We start from the raw sequence: 16,321 nt of genomic DNA, 5'->3' as shown, positions 1-16,321 counted from the left end.
ACGGTCAACAGTTGAAGTTGCCCACATGAGGGACCAATTTGCTGCCTACTTGGTTTCTGACATCGGACGTGTGGCATGGCAAGATGATATTGCATAAAATGTTCTGTTGGGTTTGGGTCTGTACCAGTCATGTTTAAAAATCTTCCTAATGTTTGTTGTTAATAAACAATGTGTTTTGATACCTGTACCATGTCTCCTACGTCTTTCCTCTCAAAACCACTTATGATGTCAGTGGTATGGTAGTTGATGTCATTACATCCTGCGTCTCTTCTGCAGTATCTATTGGATGCAGACTGAAGAGATGATGGAGGTATAATACAAAGCAGATCTATACTCACCAGGTCATGTGTCAGAAATAGTGAGTTCATGATGCACAAAAGCCAGCATCATGAATTCACTATTTCTGACACCTGTCCAGGTCCAGGTGAGTATAGAGACAATGGAGGTAATTCACAAGGCATATCTATACTCACCTGTACAGGTGTCAGAAATAGTGAATACATGGTGCTGGCTTTTGTGCATCATGAACTCACTATTTCTGACACATGACCTGGTGAGTATAGATCTGCTTTGTATTAACTCCATTGTCTCTTCAGTCTGCGTCACATACATTAAGCAGATTGAAGAGATTATGGGGAAAATACAAGTAATATTAGTTTTTGACAACTCATAGCTCCATACCAAACACAAGAAGCAAAGCTGCAGTGTTCTAACTGTCTCACTCCTGGAGCTGTGAGGTGGCAAAAACACAAAGTGTACAGCGCAGTGTGTTTAGTCGGCGCACGCTGTGTGTTGGCGGCAGTGAAATACACAAAGAACCAAACAGTATTGGGGGTTAATTTTTTTTACATTTATTAACACAAATAAAAAATTAACTGCGGCGGCTTGGGGTAGAGTGACGGAACTGGGGGGTGTTGAGCTGTGACACCTGGCTGGATAATGACAAAGCAGGGGTTGCAGGAGAATGGGTGACTAAACTAGTGGGGTCAGGGAGGTCAGGGATGGTACTGGAGGCATGGGATGGGAGAGACAGTGGAAGGATGAGCCAAACCTGACATCACAGACACATTGGGAGGTGAGGTGGGAGGGAGTGCGATAGTCCGAGTTTTTTTTTAACTTATTTGGGATCTGCGCTGGTTTCTGGGAAGCCTCGGTGTGGTGTCTCCCTGTGGCCTGGTGATCGTGGCCGGCCTGTCAAGGTCCGGGTGCTGCTGCTGCATGCTGGTGGTAAAGGTCATGCCAGGGTCTGGTTGCTGCTGCTGCTGCAGCTGGGACTTGGTGATGGTGGCTGGCCTGTCAAGGTCCTGGTGCTGTTGCTGCATGCTGGTGGTGGTGAATGTCATGCCAGGGTCCGGTTGGTGCTGCTGCTACTGCTTGGACCTGGTGATGGTGGCCGGCCTGTCAAGGTCCTGGTGCTGCTGTTGCATGCTGGTGGTGGTGGTGAATGTCATGCCAGGGTCTGGTTGGTGTTGCTGCTGCAGCTGGGACCTGGTGATGGTGGCCGGCCTGTCGAAGTCCGGGTGCTGCTGCTGCATGCTGGTGGCAGTGGAGGATGTCCAAGCAGGAGCAACAGTTGGCATGGTGGTGGCGGTGGGCTGTCCAACAGCACTCGGCATGGTGGTGGCGCTGTACTGGTGTCCAGCAGTGCTTGGAATGGTGGTGGCCGTGCAGTGGTATGCAGCAGAGCTTGGCATTGAGGTCAAGTGTGTCAGTGTTGGCACAGGTGGAAATGCCACCACTTACTGCTGAAAATACCGACTCTGCTGCATAGTCTGCACGTAAGCAGCATTGCAGGCCTGCATGACATTCAGCTGGAGATCAGGAGTAAGGTGTTCCGACATGCCCTGTTCAATTTGATTGAAAAAATGATGTGCTGGCCTCCGGCCGACTGGCTTTCACTTGGTCAGGGCTTCGGGTGACATCCTGGATAAGTGTCTTCATAAGGTTAAAGCCACTATCCAGTCTGTCTCCAATCGCCTTGAGTCCATCATGAAAGATCGAGCTCAAGTGCAAAAACTCAGGCATGAGTGACCTGTCCGAGGCCCTCTGCCGCTGGCGGGAAGAACCCTGCAAAAAAGAGGCAGAGGACTGGGACAGGGGACCAGCTTCCTGGTCTCCAGTCTGTGTTGCAGGTCCGCTGCTGCGCTGGTGGATGGCTGGGACGGGTCTGTGGCTATTGGATGAAGGACCACTCCAGAACCAGGCTTAAGGGTGCTGTTCCAGGTGCTGTGAAAAGAAAAGAAAAACATTAGTACCAAACATTTAGAATAGTAAAAGCACCAACTCCTGTGGATAGAAAAATACAGATTAGGCAATACAGCACAATCCAATACACCACAAAAATACTTACGTTCTTTGGGCAAGGACTGGTCTCAAAAATGCCAGCATGCGGTGAGGTTTATATTTTCTGGCCCTTGCTCCAGAACCACTGGGAACCCGGTTCTCCTGTCGAAGGTCCTTGTTGAAGTGATCCTTCATCGAATGCCAAGGTGTTCTGACTTTGAGCACTGTTTAAAAAAAAAAATGGTTAGACAATGCACTTTTGGCTGGGATCACACAACTGTGTGTGATGAGAAAAACTCTCAGGAGTTTCCCGCATCACACACAGTTGTGTGCCTTGCGGACCCGAGCCGGGGCGTTGTCCCATCTATCCATCATCGCTTGGGCCACCTCATTCCATAGTCGCCGGATCGTCACGTTGTCCGAGTGCTACGGAACCCGGGTGTCCCACAACGGGACTCGCTCATGGACCAGGGATATGAGGGATGTCAATGAGGTCTTCATCCTGTTCTGGAACCTAGAAAAGAAAGAAAGACATTAATGTTGGAGAAATAAAAAAAAGGAAAACAAAGAAAACAACAGAGACAGAAAACAGGCAAGAATAATTAAAGTAAAAAAAAAAAATTGGCAAGAACAAAAAGGTAAAGAAATAGGCAAAGTGAAATAATGAACAGGCAAGAATAGTACAGTCACGATACAATAAACAGAGTACAATCAGTCAGGTATACTTACACGCCGCCTTGCCAAACGAACTTGTCGATGCTGCTCCTGCTCGGCCTCGGCTGCAGTTGAAGAACTGTTCTCAAAAAGAAAAAAAAATTGCCACATGTGTAGATGTGACAGAGAATACTTACCTATCTGAAGAGGTGAGTAACCACTTCACTTTCATGTCCACCATGTTCAGGGCCAGGACGCAGAAGACATTCTGATGAATGATGCAAGGAAAAAGAGACAGAAATTATTACTACATATAAAGAGAGAAAAAAGAAAAGACAGACATTGGCTTTTATACTCACATTGTCCAAAGTTGTGATTCTTCACAGGTTCAGAGCTTCTTCTCTTGTTCCCAGTCTGCAGAGTTGTGGACTGCAAATGCCCACTCCCTCTTTTTATCTGTTTGTATGTGGGGGGTGGCTGATTAGTGTCTAGACAGGTTTACTGTGGAAAAATACATGCGTTCACAAACGCAAACAAACGTGTACGCTTGCGAACGCATGCGTTCTCATAGACTGAAATGCATTTTTTCCACACTTTCCTTTCGCAAACAACCGCATATGTTTCAAGGCGGCAAATTGATGCCTCTAAAATTGCAACATGTTGCGATTATCGCGCCGAGCCGCAGACGACGAAACGACGCATGCGTTATCAAATGCGGCAAAAAGCATCCAATCGCATGTACCTGCAGCCCCAATGGTAAAGATAGGAAAACATTACGCATGCAGAAGTATGCGGCATAAACGCTGCGGACACAACCACAAATGTGAAACCAGCCTTACTTCAACTGCTCCTCGGTGCACTCCTCATCACTCTGTTCCAGAAATATGGTCCTTCTGAAGTACCAAGGGAGTGTCGATTACAGGGTAATTATGCAGTGCAGTCTACAGATATATCTCTGGAACTGCATGGTGGATTTAAAAACTGGCCACTTTTGCCTTGATGACAGGTCTTTTGTAAATATGTGGGAAACTATAAATGTGTCCAAAATGGATGTTTTGAGAATTGGGGTAGGACATTAAAGTGGCCTATGAAACATGATTCAAATGTTGGTCTCTGGCCAGCAGCGTGATCAGCATGATAAGGAACGGCTGATGACGCAGCTCTCATTTTTTCAAGAGAAGTTTCTGAAATGACAGCTGGGTTCTGATCGTAGACAGTATGTCCACTCCAGTTTTGAGTAATCAGTTCTATTCTTCTAGAATGTCTGATGATCATAGTTTTAACTCAATATACAAGTATATGGTTATTCCTCATCAATTTGGTAAATCAGTTAGGCTTTAATGTATGTATTGTATATTGCATTTATAAAATTAAAATATTTTTTTTCTGTGATTTTGGAAAAAAATAATGCAAGTAAAAATTTTACAAAAATGTCCAAAGAGTAAGCATACTAATAATATAGTATTTATAATGTGGTAAAGTATCCTAAGATGATAGTGACCAGTCACCCCAAAATATAAAATTACTGCATTTCTTTTTTTCTACTAACTTTTATAAATGTACATTAATGTCAACTGTTGTGCAATTAGTTATAACCAATATTTCTGCTAACCTATGATATAATTTATACAATATTATTTCAAATAAAATGTAGTTTTACTTAAAACTTCAAAATGAAATTATTTCCCTTCAGGTGATCGTCCCATCTGGATGTCTCATCTGGATGATAAATCTATGCTGTTGATCATAGGATCCACCTTAGTTCTTGTTCTTCTAACCATTGGTGATCAGCTGTTATAACAAAGAGAATCTTATAGGGGTTGTCACTGGTCTCAGCAATCCTTCTGTAATTTTGAAAAAGCTTTAAAAATACTACAAACACACAAAGAAAATTCTGCAGCAATACCACAGTAGCACACATTGACATACATAAAGGCTATAGGTTTAATAAATATATTATTTTTAAATGTTGTGATTTATAATGTTTTTTTAATTCTTTTAATGCTTCAATCTGCTTAGGATGTTTGTTCGTCATTGCAAGTAAGTTAATAGATTATGGGATTTTTAAAAGTACACTCTTGTTAGTCTGTGCCATATTATAGTGTGTAATTGTGTACCACTTCATTGGCTGACATCTATAGTAAGGTGTCTTACTAGCAATAAAGCTACTTTCATGCATGAGTATTTTGGTCAGTAAGTATCAAAACCAAAAGTTTGATCAATTCATGAAAACTTATGGAAAGATTAGCACCCCTTCATTTCTTGGTCCCACTCCTACAAATTCCTATGCAAAATACTGCTCATAATAATGTGAAAGTAGCCTAAGTGATCTGAATGTAGCAAACAAAAAGGATTATTTCCAACTTGTCTATTATGCCACATAACATAAATATGATAGATATGATAAATTAATACTTTTAACTAGTTTACAGTCAATGCCCTAATACTGAAGTTGAGGGATATTTGACCCCAAAGCGCAATTGACAAGTCTGGAAAAGAGTTTTGTTAATATGACATTTCCACCTTTTGATTCCTTCAGTTATTCAGCAGAAATAAGATGGGATATATGATTTTTCTTTATGATCTGCTTTTCTCCTAGAACTGGTGATATCTCCTGGCTAACAGGCAAAGGCTCATAGTCAAAGATGGAACTATACATAAGAGAATATGCATGTGCAATGGGGATACTTAACATTTTAACACTGTGATTGCTTCTGGATTCTTCTTGATGCATATTCATTCTACTCAACAGCAAGTGTGTGCTTAAGCCATTCTGTTCTTCATAATATGAAGAAATAAAAATGATGCTGCAAATGTCATTCATTGCCGCCATATGGAAACTTCACATTGGCCGAGAATGTCAATTTATATTAAAACCTTTACTGAAGACTCTATTTTGGTTACTATTTGCCGAAGGATTTCTCTTGTTACCGCCTTTCTCTACAGTTTATGGACTATAGAAACATGGAACCATTGTGTTTAGCCACATATTTTTTTGAAGTTTCATTCAATGTCAAGTGTTTTTTGTAACATTGATTCATTTTACATGTTCAGACTTTTTAAAATGCTGCTAAGAATGAACATTCTGTACTTCAGGTTTGGACTTGTTGAGAGCAAAAAAATATCTATGACTTTACTATTGTTCTTCCATTCAGGTAGGTTCAAAGGTAGAAATCTTTGAGTGACAAAGAAGAGGAAGATGCCTAATTGACCTTGGTTAGCAGGACATTTTTCAGTCCTTGATCTTCCAAGCCATTGCCAGGCTTTACTTAATAAAAGCCTAGAAAAGACAATGTTCCATGCCGTAGAGTACACAAATTAAGGCAGATTCTAATGATGCCCTCTTGACCCCCAGAAGCTAGGACCCTAACAAACCCACTTAGTTATGCCCCTCGGATGCCCTATGTGATGATGGTCAGTAGGGTCATGTGCCAAACTAAAAGCTTCTTTTCATCACAAGCACATGTTCTCTACTTGACCAATTACTGCTTTGGTTACTACCTGAAGAGTTGTATATGGACTTTACATGTTTTATGTTGACCCTCCAGTCATAGTTGGAATAGTCCTATATCATTATTAATATTCTCAGTTGATCATGAAAATTGCTTTGAGAACTCTCACAGAGATTATATTTTTAAAACCTACCTTTTAGAGAGGATTTCAATTTTGGCTTATGCTGTAGCATAAAGAAATAGCAACATAATAAAGCAATGGAAATAAGTTATACAAGAGATATTTCTATACCATTACAACAATGTACACCTTAAATTCAAATAAACTGATAATTTTATTTTTACACCCTGCATATGTAAAAGTTATTATATAAAATAAGAAAAATATATTGTTTAGTTTAATATACTTCTGTCTTGTATATACTGTAGATCCACTTCCTATGGTGTACAAATTGACAAAATCTACAATACTGGAATTAGCTATTTATTGTCCAGGTTTAAAAGGAAATGTATTTTATATGTATGTATGGAAGAGATTAGATAGATTTTATATCAGAAAAGGAGAATTAATTTTTACAATTTTTTTTGTAAAATGTATTCAGTATATTGCAAATATTAAATTTTTTCTCTTGGCGTCTAATACACTATGGCTGTTTAGGGAAAACTATAGAATACAAGCTTTGTTATTAATCATCAATCAGTTACTAACACACTTTCTAGAACTATTTACAAGACTATCGATTCAATATCCATACTTTAAAATTATATTATATAATCTTTATGAATTTCCTCATAAATCTTTAAAACATTCAGGACTTTAATCCAGGGGTACAAATATTCTCAACATGTACATACAATTAAAAGGGTTTTCAACCCATCTCTTGTAATTCATCTTTGATCCAAGAGTGCAATATCATTTACTCACCCATGGATGCCCCGCTGATCTCTTCTTTACTCCTGGCCTAGTTGTGCCTCAGATGGCATTCAATAGAATATATAATGGTGTGCACTCAGTCACAAAAGGTGAGGTGTAGGTGTAATGGACTATGAAAATCCTAGACAGTATAAGAATTTAGGATACACCGAACACTCTATAGGTAATTATATGCAATATATGATTTTTATTCACATAACATCATTAAGGGAGCAGGAATGGTGTAGTATGTCCATTAAGCGACTGAACTTTTGACATTTCGACTCTCCCGAGTCTTACTCATGAAGTCGCTGTAAAATGGTATACTGTGTAGATTTGCATAGATCTCCTATGGGATATGGGGGTTGCTGCTGGTAAGTAGTAACGGAGGTTATAGATAGATTTGGACAGTGTCCAGTCAGGTTGGAGACCTGATAGATGATGTGTCTCAGCGGCGCTCCCGCGCCTAGCTGCTGGTGGTCAGATGGCATTCACACAGTGGCTATTAACAGACAAAACCTATGATATAGGTTAGCAAATACAATGTACTAAGTAATTAGTAATAGTACATGTACAGTAAATAAGATTATAAGGGTATTTTCTTGACACTGTCTTGATCAAAAGAGCATAAATGCCTTCCCACCTCGACAAGGTGTACTCAATCAGGGTGGTCCCTAACTCTTGTAGTTCACCTCGCTATGTGCCAGCAGTCCTCAGAATAGATGGAGCAGGTCGCAGATATGACTGATTCAACACCTGGTCAAGGAAAGCTATATAAACAGTATGCACAGCCCAAAAAAGGGGAGCCACACCCCTGTATGTACTACGTACAAAAACTAAAGCAAAACCAAAGAAATTAGCCGTAACACATGTTGATATAACTGCAATGTGTTCAAACTTTGGCTTTTAACAGACAGAACCTAAAAATAATGTGCAAATACCCTGCAGTAAGTAATAGTACATGTTAATGACATTGAGTACTTAGTTCACACTATTTTGACCAAAAGAGCCTAAAATCCTTCCCAAGTGTACCCAGTGAGGATGGTCCCTAACTCTAGAATCTCATGTTGCTACATGCCAGCAGGCCTCAAAATAGATGGTGGTAGACCAAGACCCAGACCTCATTGTTTCAACACCTCACATGGCAAGTTATATAAACAAAATGCATGGCCCATAATGGAGCTTAGCTTGTCTGTGCCTCCTGGTTCTGTTCTTGACATAATACATCACTGGAAATCCTACTCAGTCAGTCATTCACTGGCTGCTACATTGACCCACTGCAGATAATGATTGACTAGGCAGGCTTTTCTGTCCATTTATGGTGTGTCAATGATGGTAGCAGAAAACATAATGTTGCAGGGAACATGTAGGGTGAGGTTAAGTATCCATTCTTTTCAACAGCAGTAAGCTATTTTATAAATTCATTTTATTTACCCACTATTGGTGGCTGAAGACTGCCAGACTTTGTTTGTAATTTAACTCTTCATCTGCAGTGGAAATTTGGAACTCAATATTGGACAATTGGGCTCTGCAAGATACATTGATAAAATATTAAATTAAATTTCGCATAATTTGGGCTCTGTTTTGAAATTAAAAGGGTGGATAGTCACTTCAAGGATGGATTTATAAACCAGTTTGTCAAGAAGCAAAATGGGGAACAATTCCTTGATTAGGGTACATTATATGAAGCAAATGATCTGACTTTTATACCCATGACCTACATGTCTTGAATTCTTCCCACAGCTCCTTACAGCAGAAAACTACAGTAATTTATGTTTATTAAATGGTCGTCTAGAGAGTAACATTTTAGAAGAGGATTGGTAGTACGTGGAAGCGGCCACCAAACAGTTGATAGAGATGTACTATATAGCTTCATAATTTCTTACATCCGGACAATTGCGGTCAGTGAAAGTGCCATGTGTTGGACTACTACTGATCTGCAATTGGTGACATAGCCAAAGTATGGCAAAGTAATGGCATAACCCTTTAATGTCCTTAGAAAATATAAAAATAGCAAAGAATATAATAAATAACCTTCCCATCTTTAATCCCGTCCTTGACACACCAGGAATATATGCTTAGTCAATCATTGTTCAGAATGGGATGTTAAAGAAATTAGGGATGATGAGTATTACTTCTTTTCTTTTTCTTTTTAGCAATTTGAGGACTTAAAGCTATATTTTTATTTCCTAGAATATACCTTTTACTGCACCTTAAAGGATTTTTAAATGTTTTAACATATTTCATGAATTACATTACTGGTCACCTAAATAAAATAAATATGTTCTTTATTTTTGCATGTATTGTTTCAATTTGGATATTGTAACATTGAAAGGATAAAATTAAGCATTTCTGTTTAATTGATAAACTTTAGCAAGGAACATGGATATATTTTCAGTCTTGTAAAATACCAGATATATTTTAGATTTTTGAAAAATATTAATTTCGCTATTTGAGATGATTCTTATTTTTGGAATGTACATTATGGGCTGTCTAAATTTATTTTTGAAATTCAATAAAATACTGCATTGCCAACAACTATGCTTTACATTTTTCTTTATCCTGACCAACTTTTAGTACATGGGTTTCAGCTGTGGGTAAAGCAACTAGATTAAATGCATCTGATTATAGTGAGTGAAAGTGATTGCAAGTGATTTGTTCCCAAGTGTGGTTTGGCTTCAGTGTGTGACTTGTGATTCAGTGAGTTTAGAATGGAGTAATTTGTAGTAATTCACTGTCTGTGTTTACTTATTTCTTTACCTATTTATCCAGTGTACATCTTATCACATGTTGATTTGTTTGAGGGTGCATTCTGCTGCGCGAACTGTGTGCATGTTGTACATTTGGAAACCCAGGTACTGGAACTAAATGAACAGCTGGCAACACTGAAGAGGGCAACACTGAGATCCATAGACATTATAGAAAGCAGTGTGCTGCTAATGGAGCAGCTCCTCACTGGAGTACATGTGCGGAGGATGGTAGTTTGGAGCTGCAGAAGAGTACTACAGCTAGCTGGGTGACAGTTAAAAGGTGAGGTAGAAGGAAGAGTATCAAGGAGGTTAGTCCTGATCTGGCACACCCCAACAAATTCTCTAAGTTGGCAAATAAGGGTGGTGTCCTTTCTGGGGTACCACTAATGAGGAACAGAGGTACAGAGAAATACATAACATGCATGTACACTAATGCCCGGAGCCTCACCAACAAGATAGAGGAATTAGAATTGATAATGTTAGAATAAAATTGATATGGCGGGGATAACAGACATGGCTGGATGAGAGCTATATTCTGGGCTGCTAATTTATAGGGCTGTTCAGGAATGGCAGTAGAAATAAGCGAGGTACAGGGGTTTGCTTACCTATAAAATCATCCTTAAAACTTCTCCTGCATGATAATATATGTCAGGGAAATGAACATGTAGAGTCCCAATGAGTAGAGATAAAGAAAGAAAGATAAATACTGAAAGGGCTTTTTATATGTCTCAAAATATAATGGCAGCAACAGAAAATCTAATCAGAGAGAAAATAGATGAGGCAGCAAATCAGAGAGAAGTAATTATTATGGGGAACTTCAAATACCATAATTTAATTTAGGGAGAAGAAACCTGCAGGTCCAGCACAGAAAATCATTTTTTGACTATTATAAAAATACTTACCTTTCACAACTGGCACAGAACCCAACAAAAGCGGCTATTTCTAGACATAATTTTAACCAATGAGTGAGACAGAATATCAAATGTCCAGGTAGGGGTCATTTGGGTAACAGTCAGGGCCAGCATTAGGGGCAGGCAGACCAGGCAGCTACCTAGGGCCCCTGCTCCTCCAGAGGCTCCCGGCCAGTGGTGTGCCACTAATAGTGGCACACCAAACGGCCACTATGGGGCCCGTGAGTTAGAGGGGCCCGGTACCACCCCTCCAAATCGTGCATTCAAGTTATCAGCATCATAGATGCCAATACACATGAAAGCAGTGATGGAGGAGAGAGCGTCGGATGACGCTCCCTCTCCCATTACTCCCCCTCTGCTTGTGACTCAGTGGGCACGCGATGAGGTCACTTAATTGTGCGCCATGCTGTGCCAGCAGTGGAGCTGATGAGACTGAATCAGCAGAGCTTGGAGCAGCGCAGGGAATGAGGAGGAGAGGTGAGCATTGCATATGTGTATATATGTGTGTGCATTATACTGTGTGCGTATGTGTATGCATTATAGGGTGTGTGTGTGGGGGCTTCATTATGCTGTGAGGGGGCTGCATTATACTTTGAGGGGGTTGCATTATACTTTGAGGGGGCTGCATATGCTGTGAGTGGGGGATGCTGCATTTTGCTGTGAGTGGGCGGTGCTGCATTATACTCTAAGGGGACTGCATTATACTGTGTGTGTGGGGCTGCAGTATACTCTATGAGTGGTCCTGCAGTATACTCTGAGGGAGTCCGCAGTATACTCTATGGGCGGACTACATTATACTCTTTAAGGGGGCTACATTATGCTGTGTGTGTGAGTCTGCATTATGCTCTATGAGGTGGGTTGCAGTATACTCTTTGAGAGGGGCTGCAGTATACTCTGAGGGGGCTGCAGTATACTCTGAGGGGGACTGCATTATACTCTATCAAGGACCATGGGGAGTGCATTATACTATATGTACTATATGGGACCTGCATTATACTGTATCAATGACTATCTGCCCCCATCATTCTTTCTCAGTCGATGTAAAGAAACTCGGGAACAAGCGTCGAAGGACTTCAATATTGTTGATCACGCTCGTTTAACGGTCTGAACTCAGCGCTTGTAAATACAACCAAAATGTTTCTGTGTGATGGAGCAATATGTGAGCATTTGGGGCCTCACTTTAAAGTTTTGTACAGAGCCCTACTATGTCTAAAACCAGCCCTGGTAATAGTAATAACTTTTAACTTATCCTTTACTAAGATGTATAATAGAGGGGGTACAAGGACACTAAACTTCAGGAAGGTGAATTTTCAATGGCTAAGAGATGATTTAGGGCTATAAACTGGGATAATGTCCTTGAAAATATAAGTACATAAAGGAAATGGGACACTTTTATAAGCATCCTGAATAGGACCTGTGCACAATATATACCTTATTGGAATTGAAAAGCTAGAAACTACTATGGCTGAATATAACTGTAAGGGGCGTAATACATTGCAAAAATAAAGCGTTTATGATATTAAAGCAAGAGGGTAGTGACAAGGCATTAAATACCGTAATTATAGAGAGAAAATAAATTGTGTAAAAAGCAAATCAAGGAGCAAAGACTGAGACAGAAAGATTCATTGCCAAAGAAAGTAAACATAATTCAAAAATATTCTTCAACATCATAAAAAGTAAGAAACTTAAAAATGATAGTGTTGGCCCTCTAAAAAATAATCTGGATGAAATGGTGGATGAGGATGAGAGAAAGGCCAATATGCTAAACCCCATTTTCTCTACAGTGCTCACACAAGAAAATCCCATGACAGACGACATGATCAGGGATACCATAAATACTAACATGTCACCTTAACCCAGCAGGAAATTTGACATTGCCTCAAATACACTAAGGTAGACAAATCATCAGACCCAGATGCCATAAACATTAAGTACCATGATAGACAATCCATTATTTTTAATATTCACATATTCTATACAAACAGGGTCTGTACCACTGGGCTGGAGTATAGCAAATGTGGTGTAAATATTCTAAAAGTGGACAAAAAACGAGCCTGGAAATGATAGACTGGTAAGTTTAACTTCTACTGCGGGCAAAATCCTTGAGGGTTTTCTAAGAGATACTATCCTGGAGTATCACAAAAACAAAAACCCCATGACTCAACATCAACATGGGTTTATGAGGGATCGGTCCACAGGCAGACTAATCTGATCAGCTTCTATGAGGAGGTAAGTTCCATACTGGACCAAGTAATGCCAAGGATGTTGTCTATATGGACTTTTCAAAGACATTTTTGTGTAATTATGTTAACAACTGGCTTTGTGATAGGAAGCAGAGGGTGGTTATTAATGGAACACACTCTGTAAGGGAAACTGTCAGGTCCCTCATGCCCTCTAACTAACTCAGCGATATTCACCTATGTATGAGTAAATTCCCTGCCTATCCAGCCCTGCATAACATTATTGAGTGAAAACAAGGTATAAGATAAGAAAAGCATTTATAATGTCCCTGTTTGCTATGCTAATGAGGGCTTTGACTAGTCAATGGTGTTTAAAGGCCCCGTCTCACTAAGCGATTTACCAACGATCACGACCAGCGATATGACCTGGCCGTGATCGTTGGTAAGTCGCTGTGTGGTCGCTGGGGAGCTGTCACACAGACAGCTCTCTCCAGCGACCAACGATCAGGGGAACGACTTCGGCATCGTTGAAACTGTCTTCAACGATGCCGAAGTCCCCCTGCAGCACCCGGGTAACCAGGGTAAACATCGGGTTACTAACCCGATGTTTACCCTGGTTACCAAAAAAAACAAACACTACATACTCGCCTTTCGGTGTCCAGGTCCCTTGCCGTCTGCTTCCTGCTCTGACTGAGATCCGGCCGTACAGTGAGAGCAGAGCGGTGACGTCAATGCTGTGCTCTCACTTCTCACTGTACGGCCGGCAGTCAGTGAGAGGCTGAGCAGGAAGCAGACGGCAAGGGACCTGGACACCGAAAGGCGAGTATGTACTGTTTGTTTTTTTTTACATTTACGCTGGTAACCAGGGTAAACATCGGGTTACTAAGCGCGGCCCTGCGCTTAGTAACCCGATGTTTACCCTGGTTACCAGTGAAGACATCGCTGGATCGGTGTCACACACACCGATTCAGCGATGTCAGCGGGGCCTCAACGACCAAAAAAAGGTCCAGGCCATTCCGACACGACCAGCGATCTCGCAGCAGGGGCCTGATCGCTGGTACGTGTCACACATAGCGAGATCGCTATGGAGGTCGCTGTTGCGTCACAAAACTTGTGACTCAGCAGCGATCTCGCTAGCGATCTCGCTATGTGAGACGGGGCCTTTAGTTGCACCAGACTGATCAGCAATCTTTCCATGCTATCAAGCACTTGTGGGCGTGATAACATAAGTTTCATGAGCACCGTCATCACTGCTCATGCAAATCTAGCTCTTGCTCGCGGCTCATTCTGGCAGTGTCACTGCTTCCCTGAAGCCCGATGTACACTACCTGGCTTCAGAGGCACGCGCTAAAAGTGTTTTTCTTTAAATAAAAAAAACAAAAAACATAGAAGTTCAAATCACCCCTTTTTTCTCCCTTGAAAAATAAAGAAATAGAACAATAAAAAATTACAGATACTTGGTATCGCTATGTCTGTAGTAGTGATGAGCAAGCACTAACATGCTCGGATGATTGTTAGTTGAACCGAGCAATTCCTAATGCTCAGATGCTTGTTTCGAGTTACTAGCATAATGGGAGTTAATGGGAAATCCGAGAATTTTTCCGGCGGACCCTAAATGGAAGTCTGGGGGGCAGTGAAAATGTTGAAATGGTTGAAAAATGTGCTGAATGGAAGGAGAACAGCATGAGGAACATCCCTAGAAGCATCTCTCACTCTCAGATTGCTACTGAGAACAATGGTGTCACACTTTTACTTCACTTTAAGGACTGACAATAAAACATAAAAAAACAAAGAGAAATTGGAGTTTACAGGAAAAAATGTTTAAGAAACATTCTTTCCTGTATAATGACTTGCATATAAGGCAAAATTTAAGATGGATTTAAAAATTAATAATTTAAGTAAACCAAAATTGAAATTTTTATAAAAAAATGAAGGAAGCAATAACTGCCAAAATTGGATGGAAGACGGACTCAGATACACCCTGTATTAGACATAAAGGAGGTCCTCATACACATTCTATTCAAATTGTCATGTAGTGCTACTCCTAGACTCATAAAGGCTATGAACTAAGCACAAAGCCTGCCAAACACTATAAGCAGAGTTATCCATTATCCCTTGAAAGCACCAACTGTATTGCCTCATTCAAATGTTGTGAACAAAGTATTATATTAAGAAAGTGTAGTTGTGGTACTTCAACACTCATAAAGGCTCTGCACACAGTGCGAAGCCAGAAAAATATTATAGGGAGGGTCATTCAGACACCCTTGAAGGCAACAACTGTAGGACCTCATTCAAATATTAAGAACATGTAGTTATGGTACTTCCACACTCATAAAGACTCTGCACATAGTGCAAAGCTAGGAAAAAAACAATTTATAAAGTGGCTGGGATCACCAAGGGATGGTTCGCACCATGAGTCAATGGAAATCCTACGTGTCTACAAGCCTAAATGGCAAGATTTCCACGGCAAGCAGCCTGAAAATGTGCCTGTTTAGTGTTTGGGCCGGTGGGTGGCTGGGAACTTTCTTTTTCATTCCAAGGCCTAGGGACAGCTAAACACTTTGCTGTGACAAGAATTTAGAAGTACCTGTTGATGCTGTTTCAGAACGTGCAAGGACAGGTGCAGGGTGGGAGGCATCTGCACCAATGTCATGGATAGGGGATTGGCAAGCACCTAGCATTTAGAACTGTCTTTAAAAAAGTCCCAGACTGGGGAACACCTAACTCTGTGATGGAGAAATTCACGAGTGTTCCTGCTCTGCGGAACAGTTGCCCACCTTGTCTCTCTGATCACCCCACTGCCTCTTCATGCCTGTTTCAGTGCTGCTAATCCTTTTCCCTTAGTGTTGCTGATGTCTATCTGCACACCAGCTTGGCAGGTTGGTCAGTGACTTTGTCATACACCACCTCATCTCCCATTGCCACTCCCTGGTCTTCCTGACTTTGTGACTTAACAATAACCTGACTTATCAGCAACTGTGTCTCATCATCATCCACCTCCTTAGGCAAAATTTTCCATTCCCCACACTCATCTTCTTGTGACCGTGGCTGCTCGCAGTTTTGTGCCATCACTAAACATATCCTCCTGTCCCTCTTGTAACATGCAGGGTGAGAGGCCACAATCAAGAAATGATGATGTAAATAGCTCATTGGAGTGTCCTAGTCTGGGATCACTGGT

At 40.9% G+C, this 16,321-nt stretch overlaps 1 protein-coding gene across 5 annotated transcripts in view; it reads left to right on the top strand.

Annotated features, from left to right (window-relative positions):
- Positions 1-9,834, top strand: part of AIFM3 (AIF family member 3) — a 128,124-nt gene extending 118,290 nt beyond the window's left edge. For 3 of the 5 annotated variants that reach the window (XM_077291638.1, XM_077291611.1, XM_077291620.1), the window contains 2 exons: positions 4,957-4,977; positions 5,537-9,834. In XM_077291638.1, the coding sequence (XP_077147753.1) occupies positions 4,957-4,977; positions 5,537-5,576 (61 nt within the window). In that variant the 3' untranslated portion in view covers positions 5,577-9,834. The remainder of the gene's footprint in view (positions 1-4,956; positions 4,978-5,536) is intronic. The other 2 variants (XM_077291644.1, XM_077291630.1) reach the window with 1 other exon arrangement.
- Positions 9,835-16,321: the final 6,487 nt, after the last annotated feature.

Source organism: Ranitomeya variabilis, chromosome 1, assembly GCF_051348905.1.
Source record: "Ranitomeya variabilis isolate aRanVar5 chromosome 1, aRanVar5.hap1, whole genome shotgun sequence".
Lineage (NCBI taxonomy): Eukaryota > Metazoa > Chordata > Amphibia > Anura > Dendrobatidae > Ranitomeya > Ranitomeya variabilis.
The sequence above is the reverse complement of the archived record's forward strand: the minus strand, read 5'-3'. Positions and strand labels throughout refer to the sequence as shown.